The following is a 16,582-nucleotide window of genomic DNA, read 5'->3' on the forward strand; positions in this document are numbered from 1 at the left end:
CTCCTCAGTGTCCAGAAAGAAACATGAAGAGCACCATCTGGTGCGGGAAAACCATATAACAAACTCTGTGAAGAAAAACGACCCCCTTCTCAGCGACATCTGTGCTTCATCGACACGACGTGGAACTAAAAAAAAAACCCACAATTTATTTAAAATTTCCTCACAATTTGTCTCTTGTGAATGGCGTTATTCACTGTCGTACTCAACAATATGGCTGCAATTCATATTGTGGGGGGGGGGGTCAGTCCTACTGTAAACGGCGTAATGAGGTGAGATGATAATATTGTCTGCCTGACCACGCCCATTTCCTAGAAAACTCTTAGGCCCCTTTTACACGGGCGAGAATTCCGCGCAGGTGCAATGGTTGAGGTGAACGCATTGTACCCGCACTGAATCCGGACCCATTCACTTCAATGGGGCTGTGCACATGAGCAGTGATTTTGCGTTGTGTGAAAATCGCAGCCTGTTCTATATTCTGCATTTTTCACGCAACGCAGGCCTCATAGAAATGAATGGGGATGAGTGAAAATCACAAGCAAGTGCGGATGCGGTGCGATTTTCACTCATGGTTGCTAGGAGATGATAGGTACTCCGGACCCCATTAAAGTCAATTTACTGTATTATTTTCCCTTATAACATAAGGGGAAATAATAGCATTCTTAATACAGAATGCTTACTAAAATGTGCCATGAGGGGTTAAAAAAATAATAATTAACTCGCCTCATCCACTTGATTGTGCAGCTGGCATCGTCTTTTCTTCTTCTTTCAGGACCTGCCAAAGGACCTTTGATGACATAATCGCGCTCACCACGTGGTGACGTCAGCGCAGGTCCTTCTGAATGAAGATAGGAGATTCCAACGATTGGCAGGTCCTGAAAGAAGAAGATAGACGATGCCGGCTGCGCGATCAAGAGGATAAGGTGAGTAAAACATATATATTTTTTTTTTAACCCCTCAAGGCACATTTTAGGCTTCTTTCACACTGCCGTTTCTGGGTCCGCCTGTGAGATCCGTTTCAAGGCTCTCACAAGCGGCCCCAAACGGATCAGTTTAGCCCCAATGCATTCTGAATGGATAAGGATCCGTACAGAATGCATCAGTTTTGCTCCGTTCCGCCTCCATTCCGCTCTGGAGGCTGCCTGCAGCGTTTTGGTGTCCGCTTGGCGGTGCGGAGCCAAAAGGATCCGTCCTGACTTACAATGTAAGTCAATGGGGACGGATCTGTTTACATTGACATAATATTGGTGCAATTGTAAACGGATCCATCCCCCATTGACTTTCAATGTAAGTCAGGACGGATCCGTTTGACTTACACTTTGACTTTTTTTTTACTTAGTTATATAGACGGATCCGTACTAAACGGATACCAGCGTTTGCATTTATAGGGTGGACCCGTCTGTGCAGATACCAGACAGATCCGCACCTGTGAAAGTAGCCGTAGTAAGCGTTCTGTATTAAGAAAGCAATTATTTCCCCTTATAACCATGATATAAAGGAAATATAATAAAATCTACAAAACACCGAATCCGAACTTCAGTGAAGAAGTCCGGGTTCAGGTCTGGGTGCCACAATAAGGAGATTTTTTTGTGAAACTCACCTATAAAATCTTTTTCTTGTCTTTTCCATTGGGGGACACAGACCATGGGTATAGCTTAGGCTACCACTAGGAGGAGACACTATGCAAATAAGAAAAAACAGCTCCTCCTCCTCCACTTGCTATACCCCCAAGCTCCAACAGGAGGACCTCAGTGAGTGCAAAAGCAGTAGGAGAAGGAGACCAAAAACCAACTATTAATAAAGAAAACGGAACCGAGGAAGATTTCGACCCCTGGGATGTACACTGCAGACAATATCGGAACATGAGTTTCCTCCCACTGGAGGATCCTTTTCACCTCTTGCATCACCGTCCGGCTGCGGCTTCCACCCTGATGATTGATGTAGGCCACAGCTGTGGCATTGTCTGACTGGACTCTTACCGGGAGACCCGCTAGGAGGGGGTCCAATGAGAGAGAGGAAAATTGCTCTGAGCTCCAGTATGTTGATCGGAAGGCGGACTCCCCCCTCTGACCACACCCGATGAACCGTCCGAGCCCGGAGAACGCTACCCTAACCCAGGAGACTGGCATCGGTGGTGATGTCTGTCCAGAAGATTGGGAGGAAGGATCTCCCTGAAGCCAGATTCTGAGGGGACAGCCACCACTGGGAGTTCCATGCAAACCCGAGGAGGTAGGCGGATCTGAGATTCCAGACCCCTCGATGTCCTGTCTCAGAAGGACAGGATAGCCTGTTGCAGAGGCCGGGTGTGAAACTAGGCAAAGGGGACAGCCTCGAAGGAGGCCACCATAAGCCCCAGAACCTGCATGTACTCCCTAAAGGAGATACACAGGGCATGCAGAAGGCGAGACACCGACTCCCGTATCCGTGAGAACTTGCAATCCGGAAGGAATATCCGGGCTGCAGTGGTGTCCAGAATCATCCCCAGGAAGGTCACCCTCTGGGAAGGTTGGAGAAAGGACTTCAGGAAGTTGATCAGCCAGCCGAACTGCTGCAGAGTCTGAACGGTGATCCTGATGCTGTCTTCGGCCTGGGGACGAGAGGGAGCCTTTATCAGTATGTCGTCCAGGTAGGGCAACAGAGATATGCCCCTGGTGCGAAAAAGCGCCATGAGCGGCGCCAAGATCTTTGTGAATACCCGCGGGGCTGTCACCAGCCCAAAGGGAAGGGCAACGAACTGATAATGACGAAACGCAGGAATCTGTGGTGAGATTCTGCGATAGGGACATGCAGATAGGCATCCCGGATGTCCACTGACGCAAAGAACTCCCCTGGAAGAAGAGAAGGAATACCTGAGCGGAGGGATTCCATCCAGAACCTCCGCACCCGCAGGGACTTGTTTAAGAGCTTCAGGTCTAGGACCGGACGCATTGATCCCTCCTTCTTTGGCACTACAAAGAGATTTGAGTAGAACCCTGTACCTCGAGAGGAACTGGGGCAACTACTCCCCGGTCCAGAAGGGAAGCGACCGCTTGTAAAAGGGCCGGGGCCAGATCCCCCGGAACCCGAGAAGGGAAGAAACGTTCCGGAGGTCTGGAAGCGAATTCTATCTTGTAACCGGAAGTTACAATTTCCAGGGCCCAGGCGTCTTGAACGTGAGCTCTCCAGACCTGGTGAAAGGAGATCAGGCGGCCCCCCCACCGCAGGCGGTGGGGGCGCCCCTTCAGGCGGAGGACTGCTTGGGAGCCGCGGGGCGGGCAGAACTCCCCTGGAATTGTGCACGCGGGCGCCAGGAAGGTTGAGGCTTAAAGGAAGGCTTCTTGCGGGAGTCCTGAGAGCTGCCGGAGGAGGGGGCTGACGCAGACTTGAAGGAGAAGCGCCGAAAGGACTGGTTTCTAGAGCCAAAGGGGCGAGCTCTGAAGGCACGCTTGGATCTAGATTGGGGCAGGTGTGTGCTCTTGCCCCCCGTAGCGTCAGAGATAATCTCGTCCAGCTTAGCATCGAAGAGCCTGGAGCCCGCAAAGGGGAGGTTAGTGAGAGAGCACTTGGAGGAAGCGTCGGTGTCCCAGACCTTCAACCAGACCTCCCTGCGCTGCGTGACCGAGAGGGCCGAAACCCGCGCAAGGAAAGTGCTGACGTCCAATGAGGCCTCACAGAGGAATGTTGTCGCTTGGGACATCTGGAGGACGAAGTTCAGGGTGTCCGCAGAGGCATCCTGCTCTGCGAGGTCCTGATAATGGCGCTTCAACCACACCGAGAGCGCCCTGGCTACCCAGGCCGAGGCGAACGTGGGCCGCAGACCTGTGCCCGCCAGAGTAAAGATGGCTTTGGAAAGAGAGTCCAAAAGCCTGTCAACGGAGTCCTGTAGGGAGGACCCGCCCAGGACTGGTATTGCTGTATTTTTAGCCAATCTAGCCACCGGCGGGTCGACCTTAGGAGGAGAAGACCACTGCTGCACATTATCTGCCGGGAAAGGATACAGAGTATCCATGCGCCTTGTGGCAGAAAAACTGTGATTAGGGCGCTCCCAAGCCTTTGAAAGGACCTTGGCGAACTCTCCATGAATGGGGAATGTGACTGCCTCAGATGCGCCACCCCTTCTGGAGTGGAAAAGGGGGAATTCCTGGCTGCTAGAAGGAGGTTCCCCCTGGATGTCAAAGATATCACGGACCGCCATGACCAAGTCTGCCACCATGGTGGAGAGCTTAGGTGAGGGTTCCGTTCCGTGTCCGAGCTGGACCTTTCCCCTTCAGACCTGCATTCCCCGCGAGGGGGAGAGGCTGAACACGCCTCCAGGCGAGGGGGAGAAGCAGGGTCATCCGAGGAAGGATGCTGCTGTGTATGCTGCCTCTTAACGGTCGAGCGTCCTCTGTGGGGGGCTCCGGGAGGTGGAGCGGTGCTAACCACAGGCACTGCAGGTGGTGGATACGTGGCCACCATGTGTTACATAAAGGCCATGGCCGTGCACGAGACTTGGGCCAAGTCCGCGGCCGCCCTAGCTATTGCAGAGGCCCAGGAGGGCTCCGAAGGGGCGGAGCTGGCTTGGTGGAGGGGGAGGTAGATGATCCTGTCCCAAGGCAAGAGTCACAGGAGCCTGTAACCGATAGTGGCAAGCAGCAAACCTTACAGGATCCCAGTGGGACCTGAGGTGTCGCTTTAGATTTTTTGGGGGCCCCAGGTCTAGGCATGATGGCGGCAATCCCGGAGTCAGGGTCTCCTACAGCTTTGCTGAACACTATTTGTCCTACCGTGACCTGTGAGGAGCTGGAGTAGCAGCCAAGCGTGGATGAAGCGCTGAGGCGATAGGCTACGCCCCCCCAGTCGTGTCACAGATCGCGGGAAAACATGAAAGAAGGCAGACCCCTACTCCAAAATGGCGCCTGCCGTGCAGATAAGGAGCCCTCCGAACAAAACGGAAAAGGCGCAGCAGCATGGCGCTGCAAATAGCCACTGCCCCAAGAAGGAATCCCTCCTCCCTCTCACCCAGCAGGCCCTCCCAGATCCACAGGTAAGCCCTAAAGAGCCGTGTCACAGTGTGAGCACGGAGGGAGAATGAGTTTGCAGGAGCTGTACTTATCTGAGTCCTGCAGTCTTCACCCTCTGTTCCGGACCAGCAGGGGTTCACTTCTTCAGTCATCTGGCACAAGGAGTGGCAGTGCACTGGATAGAGGGCAGGACTAGGTGACCCTGGATCTGGTAGGCCACCGGAGCTGCAGGTCGAGCCCGGTTCCACTTATCTTCTGGGGGGGAAAGGGAGGTAGCCTGGGACGGTCATTCGACCCCGGCGCTCGCTCCGCTGAGAGCCCAGGCACGCACCATGCGTCCTCTGTTTAGAAAAACAACAAACAGGAGAAGAAAAAACGACAGGGGCAACCCTGCAGGAACAGGAGTGTCACCTCCTTATCCGACACTAAGCTAAAACTGAGGTCCTCCTGTTGGAGCATGGGGGTATAGCCAGTGGAGGAGGAGCTGTTTTTTTTCTTATTTGCATAGTGTCTCATCCTAGTGGTAGCCTAAGCGATACCCATGGTCTGTGTCCCCCAATGGAATGGGCGAGAAAAAAAAAAATTTTCACGCACGTGCAAAACGCATTGCACTCGCGCGAAAAAAAAAACCTGAGCAACGCAACACAATCACAGTCGAATCCGGACGCGCTCATCTGCAAGGGGCCTTAGGGGGAGATTTATCAAGGCCGGCGCTTTCTGCGTAGAGGTCACCACATTTATGACGACCCTCAGGCGATTCCTCCGGCAGTCCGTGCACCTGAACAGAAATCTACGTCGGCTTTAAACTGCTGCAGAATGTCTGCCCTAATTTGCACCAGAAAACTGGAATAAATGAAGATAAATTAGTCTCCATTGGTGGTCACGGCCCTTTCCTCTTCTTTCCATGATGAGGGCAGCGTATAAAAGAGCACTTGTGACTTTTTTCCCCCCCCAAAAAAAGTTGCAAACACAGCTTGCGACTTTTTTAAAGCCACTCTTCTGGTGCAAGGGAGATGCCCCTTAGATTGGTTGGTCTGTTTTAAGACTGAAATACATGGATAATTCTGGCTTGTCTGAGATTTGGGCCCCCCTCCCGCAATAAAGCAATCACCAGTCGCACACTCGTCAGTCCCCCTGAACTCCCCATGCAATCACCAGTCGCAACTCGTTAATCCCTAACCCCCCCCCCCCCCCCCCCCCCGACGAAGCAATCACCAGGCACACACACTCATCAGTCTCCACTCCCCCCTTCCCCCGGTACAGGAATCACCAGATGCACACTTGTCAGTACCCCCCGTGGTGCAGCAATCACCGAGCGCAATCACCGTCAGTGCCCCCACGCCGCAGCGATCACCAGACACAAACTTGCACTCGGTCAGTTTCTGTCTCCCCCCCCAGCGAAGCCATCACAGGTGCACACTTGTCAGTCTCAACTCCCCTTCTCCCCCCCCCCCCCCCCCCCCAGGGTGCAGCAATCACCAGTCGCACACTCGTCAGTTTCCCCACGGTGCAACTATCACCAGATCTAGATACACACTTATCAGTCTTCGTCAGTCCCCCGGGGGCGCTGCAATCACCAGCACATTCATCACTCATCATTCCCCCGCAGTACTGCAATCACCAGGCGCACACCCGTACGTTTTCGTCACTTCCTCTGTGGCGCACACTCGTCAGTTCCCATGTGGCGCAGCAGTCACCAGGCGCACACTCGTCAGTTCCCCTGTGGCGCAGCAGTCACCAGGCGCACACTCGTCAGTTCCCATGCGGCGCAGCAATCACCAGGCGCACACTCGTCACTTCCCCTGCGGTGCAGTTATCACCAGGCACACACTCGTCAGTTCCCCTGCGGCACAGCAATCACCAGGCGCACACTCGTCACTTCCCTTGCGGCGCAGTAATCACCAGGCGCACACTCGTCAGTTCCCCTGCGGCGCAGCAGTCACCAGGCGCACACTCGTCAGTTCCCCTGCGGCGCAGCAGTCACCAGGCGCACACTCGTCAGTTCCCCTGCGGCGCAGCAGTCACCAGGCGCACACTCATCAGTTCCCCTGCAGCGCAGCACCCACCAGGCGCACACTCGTCAGTTCCCCTGCGGCGCAGCAGTCACCAGGCGCACACTCGTCAGTTCCCATGCGGCGCAGCAGTCACCAGAAGCACACTCGTCAGTTTCCCTGCGGCGCAGCAGTCACCAGGCGCACACTCGTCAGTTCCCCTGCGGTGCAGCAATCACCAGGCGCACACTCGTCAGTTCCCCTGTGGCGCAGCAGTCACCAGGCGCACACTCGTCACTTCCCTTGCGGCGCAGTAATCACCAGGCGCACACTCGTCACTTCCCCTGCGGCGCAGTAATCACCAGGCGCACACTCGTCACTTCCCTTGCGGCACAGCAATCACCAGGCGCACACTCGTCACTTCCCCTGCGGCGCAGTAATCACCAGGCGCACACTCGTCACTTCCCCTGCGGCGCAGTAATCACCAGGCGCACACTCGTCACTTCCCCTGCGGCGCAGTAATCACCAGGCGCACACTCGTCACTTCCCCTGCGGCGCAGTAATCACCAGGCGCACATTCGTCACTTCCCTTGCGGCGCAGTAATCACCAGGCGCACACTCGTCACTTCCCCTGCGGCGCAGCAATCACCAGGTGCACACTCGTCACTTCCCTTGCGGCGCAGTAATCACCAGGCGCACACTCGTCACTTCCCCTGCGGCGCAGTAATCACCAGGCGCACACTCGTCACTTCCCCTGCGGCGCAGTAATCACCAGGCGCACACTCGTCACTTCCCTTGCGGCACAGTAATCACCAGGCGCACACTCGTCACTTCCCCTGCGGCGCAGTAATCACCAGGCGCACACTCGTCACTTCCCTTGCGGCACAGCAATCACCAGGCGCACACTCGTCACTTCCCCTGCGGCGCAGTAATCACCAGGCGCACACTCGTCACTTCCCCTGCGGCGCAGTAATCACCAGGCGCACACTCGTCACTTCCCCTGCGGCGCAGTAATCACCAGGCGCACACTCGTCACTTCCCCTGCGGCGCAGTAATCACCAGGCGCACATTCGTCACTTCCCTTGCGGCGCAGTAATCACCAGGCGCACACTCGTCACTTCCCCTGCGGCGCAGCAATCACCAGGTGCACACTCGTCACTTCCCTTGCGGCGCAGTAATCACCAGGCGCACACTCGTCACTTCCCCTGCGGCGCAGTAATCACCAGGCGCACACTCGTCACTTCCCCTGCGGCGCAGTAATCACCAGGCGCACACTCGTCACTTCCCCTGCGGCGCAGCAATCACCAGGTGCACACTCGTCACTTCCCTTGCGGTGCAGTAATCACCAGGCGCACACTCGTCACTTCCCCTGCGGCGCAGTAATCACCAGGCGCACACTCGTCACTTCCCCTGCGGCGCAGTAATCACCAGGCGCACAATCATGAATTTCACTTCTTTTTATTTTTGTTAATCTTCACATGTCCGGAGCGACGACCTCTGCCGTGCATTTGATGTAACCGCATCCGGACACTGTTGTATCACTGCGGTACATCGTGACGCCATGTCTGAATCAGGGGTCTCAGTAAGGGGCAGGAGGCTAATAATGAATGGACTGTCATGGAGGAAGTGCCGATATCAAACCTGTGCGGCCTCTTCCAGGAATTTAGGATGAAACTGTAAATTGCGATGAAAACCTGCGAAACCAGACACAGCGCGGTGTCAAAACCAGAGACGCGTTACTGATCAGAAAACGGTTACTCCGGAGTCTCCTCCTGTTGAGGTGTTATATTCTGTCATTTCTTAGTCCTGGGAAAGCTGAGTGACAGCCAATATGGCCTCCATTACAGCTCTATAAAGAGTAATCACCGTTTCCTAGAGACCTGAAAAACCAATCTGCCCATTATGCAGCGGCACGGCCCAAGGGATGGCACTGCACAGTTCTGCAGGTTTGTCATTCAGGAGTCTTGGGAAAGCTGGGTGAGAACCCCTGGGAATTGTAGTGGCGGCTGTGCGGGAAACTGAAGACCCTGGGACTAAGGTTGTTACTTTGGGGGTTCTGCCTATATCTCTGGGGTCTGGCGCTGGTCACTCGACTTTCCCTGGAGTATTACGAGTTCTCGCTGCAGCATGGCAGCTTTCTGAGCGTTGCGTGATGGCGGTTCCTTTTCACAAATTTTTATTTAGTTAGAAAAGCAAAAAAAAACTTGAAAAAAAAACTTCAATAGTTATTGTTCTCAGCATCTTAAATGACAAGCGGCTGTAGCTGGGCCCATGCGCCACTTATCAGAGTGCGACTTCTCGGTTGCCACATTGTTCGTCACCGTCCTCATCTGTCGAGGGTAATGAAACCTTCACTGTGTCAATTAGAAAGTCAAGAACCTGCCCCTAAAATGGGCGAGTCCTCATTGCTCGACCAATCACAGTTTACCTTACATTTTTCAGTTGATTGGCTGATAACAGAGGCTAACAGGACGGTGCGAACAGATGCCAAGTAAATGAGAAAACTGCTGATCTCGCCCGTGGTGGGTGACGCTGATCGTTCTCCATGCAATGATGTTTATTGTTCTGTTAATGAGGTGGAAACAAAAGTTTGAACAAACGCAACAATATCGTTATCAGTGATGCGGCCCTTTAAGGAGCAACTCTGCCCCTCCCCCTCTAAGCAGGAGCGGAGCTCAGGCGGTGAATGGGGGTCATCTACAGCTTCCCAGTAACATTCTGCAACTTTCTAATATCATTTGTTTCCATTCTTCTCTACTGCGGGTTTGTAACAATGTATCAGTGAAGTAACTGTGAGCTAAATGCAGCAGCGCTCCAGGCTGTTCAATATCCTCTAAACTGATACAGTGTAACAAACCCTCAGTTTTGTGAAATATCAGGTCCAACAGGGTTTCCAACCTCTGGATGTAAACAATGTTCCCATTCATTGACAACAAGCAGAGATCTGAAAAATACTGAAGAGTGAAACAGAAAGGGGGTCATTAACTAATATCGCTATCGCAAACAAGACCTTGTTTTGTGACTTTTTAAATGTTGTCGCACGGGTGTTTTTACGCCATCCTGGGGGTAGGTGTAAACGAGATCTGAAATCTACTCTAGTCAGGGGTCTGGAGTAGATCTCAGACTTGGGCACCCCCCTCATAAACGAGGCCTGTCCTCCAGCATGAAAAACGAGGCCGGATGAAAAATGACCCCCAAAGTCTATTAGGAATTTGCAGAACTTTTCAGTATAAAACCTTTCTTAAAGGAGAAGCGGCCAATCCCAGTGATCTAGATGCGTCCAGGTGAAGTCTCGGGGTGGTCAGATTTCCGCACGCGCACTGTGTCCCTCCGGTCACATTCCTTTACACCAATGAGCGCGGAGCGTCGTCTAATAAGCGCACACCATTAATAATGCCTCGACCTTCGGACTACGGTAAATTCTTATCTTCCTCACTGGGACGAAACACTTCAGTGTAGAATCTCAGCCTTCTGGATGATGGGGGTTGTATTAAGGAGGTCTTGTCAACTAAGCCATCCCAGGACGCCTGGGAGAAGATACAGGCAGCAGGTGGGGAGGATGGGGGTGGTAGTAACTGTCTAGGGCAAAGCGGATGGAGTGTGACAGATCTTCATGGTGGAGCCGTATGTACAGCGCTTCTCACCTCAGAGGGCAGTCCGTAACAATGTGTCGCCTCCACCTAATGTCCTGTATCTGGTCGGCCACCCAGGTGGACGCAGTAAGGAAAGAGCTACATGCAGCCTCCTGCCCCCACTCCCACCCCGCGGCCCGGCTCCCCGACCACATTAGATGCGCCTGGAGGTCTGCTTGAAGATGAAGCCTCGGTGAGCAAGCGTCTTCATGATGTTAGCGATGTTCCTGCAGTCGTCTGTGGAGAGAAGAAGAAAGGCGTCAGTCAAAGTCCTGGACTTGTTCTATGCATCTGGGAAAGCTGGGTGACAGCCAACATGGCCGCCATTAAAACACCCTGCAAGACACAGCTGCCAACATCAAGAACAACAGTAAATCAAGCTTTTCCCCCCAAAACCTGTCCACAGTGTGTAAGTGTAACGCCAGCCACAACCTGCGGACCCCTGACGGGAATGAGGGCGGAGGAGCTGGACGCGCTGCGATCTGGTACCGATCGGCGTGGTGCCGGGAGTCAGGCCTCCACCGATCCCATATTGATGACCCATCCTGAGGATCATTCATCACTATAGCAACGGCCAGATCATCACACAACGTAAAGGGGATCTCTGAACTAACAACATTTAATATGGCGCGGAGCCCCCGCATGCGCGAGTGGTTGGGTTCCTATTAATGTCAGTTGTCTCCGCCCTCAGTATAAGGCGACGGATCGGCTCCGGGTGCCTTCAGTGAAACTCGCACCGTTTTGCAAGCAAGTTCCGTCAGTTTTGTCTGCGATTGCGTTCAGTTTTTTCTGTTCTGCTGCGTTTTTCACGCACGTGATAAAAATCTAAAGGTTATCAAACATCATCTCTTAGCAACCATCAGTGAAAAACGCATCGCACCCGCACTTGTTTCCGGATGCAATCCGTTTTTCACTGAAGCCCCATTCACTTCTATGGGGCCAGGGCTGCGTGGAAAACGCAGAATATAGAACATGCTGCGATTCTCCCGCAACGCAGAACTGATACGTGAAAAAAACCGCTCATGTGCACAGACCCATTAAAATGAATGGGTCAGGATTCAGTGCGGGCGCAATGCGTTCACATCAACATCACATCGCATCCGCGCGGATGTGAAAGGGGCCTAAAGCACAGTAGTGAGGTTCATGGTCTCCCCAGAAATCTGTGCAACCCCCCCCAGAAAGCACTGTGCCCCCCCCAGAAAGCTGTGACCCCCCAGATAGCACTGTGCCCCCCCCCCAGAAAGCTGTGTGACCCCCCAGATAGTACTGTGCCCCCCCAGATAGCACTGTGCACCCCCAGATACACTGTGCCCCCCCAGAAAGCTGTGTGACCCCCCCCCAGATACACTGTGCCCCCCAGATAGTACTGTGCCCCCCAGAAAGCTGTGTGACCCCCCAGATAGTACTGTGCCCCCCCCCGAAAGCTGTGTGACCCCCCCAGATAGCACTGTGCACCCCCAGATACACTGTGCCCCCCCAGAAAGCTGTGTGACCCCCCCCAGATACACTGTGCCCCCCAGATACCACTGTGCCCCCCAGAAAGCTGTGTGACCCCCCAGATAGTACTGTGCCCCCCCCCAGGAAGCTGTGTGACCCCCAGATAGTACTGTGCCCCCCCAGATAGCACTGTGCCCCACCAGAAAGCTGTGTGACCCCCCAGATAGCACTGTGCCCCCCCAGAAAGCTGTGTGACCCCCCCAGATAGCACTGTGCCCCCCCAGAAAGCTGTGTGACCCCCCATAGTACTGCGCTCCCCCCCACATAGCACCACGCTCCCCCTTCCCCCAGATAGCACTGTGACCCCCACCCCAGAAAGCTGTGTGCCCCCCACATAGCACTGCGCTCCCCCCTCCCCCCACATAGCACTGCGCTCCCCCCTTCCCCCAGATAGCACTGTGCCCCCCCCAGAAAGCTGTGTGCCCCCCAGATAGCACTTTGCCCCCCCCCCCCAGAAAGCTGTGTGCCCCCCAGATAGCACTTTGCCCCCCCCCCCCAGAAAGCTGTGTGCCCCCCAGATAGCACTGCACTCCCCCCTCCCCCCACATAGCACCGCGCTCCCCCCAGATCTGTGCCCTCCATAATGCCTGGGGTGGCCGGTCGCTTTGTATACACAACTTCTTGCTATATGTTGAAGCCACTGAAGGGTTAATGGATGGGGGGGGGGGCCGCGAAGTTAAATTGATTCCTGCCGTCTATATTTCATGTTGGAAATTGGCTTGTAAATCCGGGTTTTGATCTATGAGAAGCGTCTCCTTAAGAAAAAGCAAAAGTAAATGTGTAATTTCTCCCTTGACAGCACACGGCGGGGACGGCCATCCTTCTTCCTTCTCCCCTCCGTCGCAGGACAGCTGCGTCGTGTCGGATTAACGCTTTTTCTTCCTCGCCCCCGCGCCTTGATGTCTCCATTTCATTACGCCGCGGCCATTTATCAAGCTGTTACCGTAAGGGTGACTTTGCCAACTTCCATGTGGCAGTGCCCTGGTACCGGGGGGGCGCGGGATGAGGATGGATGTGGCGGGGAGGACGGCCGGATCCCCAGTGATGTGGAAATGATAAAGAAGACTTGACATCCATCTCGTCCTGTAAAGCTGCCGCGCGCGGTCTAATCAGAGCGGGCCGTAATAATGTGGGATTAGGTCTCTCTATCACGCGGGGGCCTCTTAATCACAGTATAAAGGGGGCGCGCGCTGTTTATCATAATTGAACTGTGTCCGGGCTAATTGCCGCCATATTTCACTGTCTGTGAGGCTGCGGCGCTGTCTGAGAGCAGGAGAGAGGCGCTAACGGCGGAGGGGGCGTCCCATGAAGTGTCCACAATGATGGCCTCAGAGACCGCCCCACCCGGACAGGGTCTCCATGGGTAGAGACTAGTCTGATCCTGGCCGCGTTACTCCTCCGTAGCCTACAGGGCGGCACATCGCTCCGCACAGGAGCTGCGTACGTAATCAAGAAGAATCGCTGCAAACGCGTTCCAGGCTGAAACGTTCCTGTACAGGAGGATTTACTCGCCGATTGTAGGGACGTTCCCTCAGTGGAGGAGACACATGTGCGTGCAGCGATCTCCTCCACAGTATGAGGACGTGCGGTCGCTACTGTGATCGGTCGGCACAGAAACCATCATTTATGAACCTGCAGGAACAGGATCGCCCAATGGATGAGCGGTTTGTCCGTTTTTCAGGTGATCGGCGGAACCTATTGTCAGGAACGCACGTTTGTAGGAACTTCCCGATTCACTGCCTGAATATCGGGCCGTGTAAATGCACCTTAACCCTTACAGTGCTGCAACACACGACACGAGCGCTCCCTGCTGGAATCTCGTAAGATGGCATCTGTTGTATCTGGTTTTGGAAAAGCTGGGTGACACCATCAGTACGATGCTCCTTGTATGCAGCCCCCCCCCCCCCACATTATATATCATGTGTCCCCCGCCCCGCCCCCCCCCCCCCCCCCACATTATATAATACACTTGTTTCATAATAATGAATCTGATCTAATGAAATCATTGCTCTTTCGTCTCCGGCGCGGAGTAATTAAGGCCACATTAACTGAATTATAAAACTAGAGTGCGATGAGCGGAGCGCTGTATAGAACCATCCGCTCTCCACCCAGACAAGTGAACCACGCTCACAATGTTCGTGTGCTCAGCACTCTCCTTGTTAGAGCAGCACTTTGTGCTCCAGAGCGTCTCTTCATACTGAGGACAAAATGGCGTAACAATTGTCGGCCATGCTACTTGCAGCAGAGCTAAGCTTCCTGATCATTCGACCTCCACCCTGCAGCCGGGATTACCCTGACGCGGAGGTAACGGCCACGTAACGACACATACAGATGTAATGCACTGAGCTGCGCCCCAGGAGCTGCGCTCGTGTTGTTGTGTACTCAGGATGTGGAGCACGGATAAAGTCACCTACAGGAAACCGGGAAAAAAGTCTACTTTTAATTAGGCGTAGAGCTGCGGCGGTGCCCGGGGCCACATGGTCACGTAGGACGGAGCTGCTCACCGCTCTGTAGACTTCAGTCAGTCATTTGCGCTAATGGACAAGGTTATGTCCCTAATAACTTAGCAGAGGGATCGTCGCACTATCCTGATGGAGCAGACAGCACTGGCGGACGAGGGCGGAGATCCGCGGCATTACCGCCTAATAAAGGACGGATCTGTACAGTCGACCCAGGAGGGCAGAGGCCGCAGCGGCCAGGCAGTCCAATAATCCGGTAGCCGTGTCCGGATACTCTGCCTCTAACGGTGAAGCCCCCGGCACCCAGTGTCAGATTATCAGACGGCGCCCGGGCAATCCGGCACCAGAAGATTATTACTAAAACTGAAATACGGAGACCGCCGGACTCTGTTTCCCCCAGTCACCGCTCTCACCAGAGATGCCACCCAGCTGTCCGGAGTCCTGACAACCAGACCCTCCAGTGTCGCATCCGCCGGACTCTGTTCCCCCCAGTCACCGCTCTCACCGGAGATGCCACCCAGCTGTCCGGAGTCCTGACAACCAGACCCTCCAGTGTCGCATCCTCCGGTCAGACACCGCTCCTCACTGTATTGAACCTGGCGGATAATTGCTGAGTATTCGCCACTGGTGAGTGACAGGGATTAGCGGGGTCCGGGAGATTACGCGCTCTCTGACCTGTACACAAAGAACCGCCGTGAACTTCCATATCATCAAACTCACAGTGGTCGATAGAGCAGAGCGGGCGCGGCGTCAATACTACACCCGCGACGTCTTACAGATCATCTTATTAATTCACACAACAAATTGCCTCTTGTCTGGGGGGGGGCACAAATCTGAAGCCCCTCACCTGCCCCAAGAGATGTCAAAAGCAGAACATTAGACAGCTGTGAAGAGCCCTCACCGCACCACGAGGACTTCAGCAGCTTTCTGATGACTTGTCTATAAAATCTGATTGCTGTCAGTGAATGTTTACATCCAGAGGCTGGAAAACCAAGCCGACTACAAAGCTGAGGGTTTGCTACAATAGTAATACTGGCGGTCTAAACGCCAGACACTGGCACCAATGCAGTGGTACTGTGCAGTGTCCATATACAGTGCCTATAAAAAGTCTACACGCCCCTGTATATGTCCTCTATATACACAGTGGCTATAAATAGTCTACACGCCCCCGTATGTCTCCTTTATATATACAGTGGATATGAAAAGTCTACACGCCCCTGTATAAATGTCAAGTTTCTGTGCTGTAAAGAAATGAGACAAAGATAAATCATTTCAGAACTTTCTCCACCTTTATTGTGACCTATAAACTGTACAACTCAATGGAAAAACAAACAATTTTTTTCGGTGGAGGGAAGAAAACAAAAAAAAATAAAAATAATCTGGTTGCATAAGTGTGCACACCCTTAAACTAATACTTTGTTGAAGCCCTTTTGATATCATTCCAGCCTCAGTCTTTTGGGGGATGAGTCTATCAGCATGGCACATTTTGCAAAAAAAAACTCCAAATCTGTCAGAATGTGAGGGCATCTCCTGGGCACAGCCCTCTTCAGATCACCCCACAGACTGCGAGGGCATCTCCTGGGCACAGCCCTCTTCAGATCACCCCACAGATTGCGAGGGCATCTCCTGGGCACAGCCCTCTTCAGATCACCCCACAGACTGCGAGGGCATCTCCTGGGCACAGCCCTCTTCAGATCACCCCACAGATTGCGAGGGCATCTCCTGGGCACAGCCCTCTTCAGATCACCCCACAGATTGCGAGGGCATCTCCTGGGCACAGCCCTCTTCAGATCACCCCACAGACTGCGAGGGCATCTCCTGGGCACAGCCCTCTTCAGATCACCCCACAGATTGCGAGGGCATCTCCTGGGCACAGCCCTCTTCAGATCACCCCACAGACTGCGAGGGCATCTCCTGGGCACAGCCCTCTTCAGATCACCCCACCGATTGCGAGGGCATCTCCTGGGCACAGCCCTCTTCAGATCACCCCACAGATTGTCAATCGGATTCAGGTCTGGGCTCTG

The 16,582-nt window shown here is 54.0% G+C and overlaps 1 protein-coding gene across 2 annotated transcripts in view; it reads right to left on the reverse strand.

Moving 5' to 3' along the window:
- Nucleotides 1-8,412: 8,412 nt before the first annotated feature.
- Nucleotides 8,413-16,582, reverse strand: part of ERI3 (ERI1 exoribonuclease family member 3) — a 228,467-nt gene continuing 220,297 nt past the window's right edge. For both annotated transcript variants that reach the window (XM_044301675.1, XM_044301677.1), the window contains exon 8: nt 8,413-10,839. In XM_044301675.1, coding sequence (XP_044157610.1) covers nt 10,757-10,839 — 83 coding nt within the window. In that variant the 3' untranslated portion in view covers nt 8,413-10,756. The remainder of the gene's footprint in view (nt 10,840-16,582) is intronic.

The sequence above is a fragment of the Bufo gargarizans genome, chromosome 7, assembly GCF_014858855.1.
Source record: "Bufo gargarizans isolate SCDJY-AF-19 chromosome 7, ASM1485885v1, whole genome shotgun sequence".
NCBI classification, from domain to species: Eukaryota; Metazoa; Chordata; class Amphibia; order Anura; family Bufonidae; genus Bufo; species Bufo gargarizans.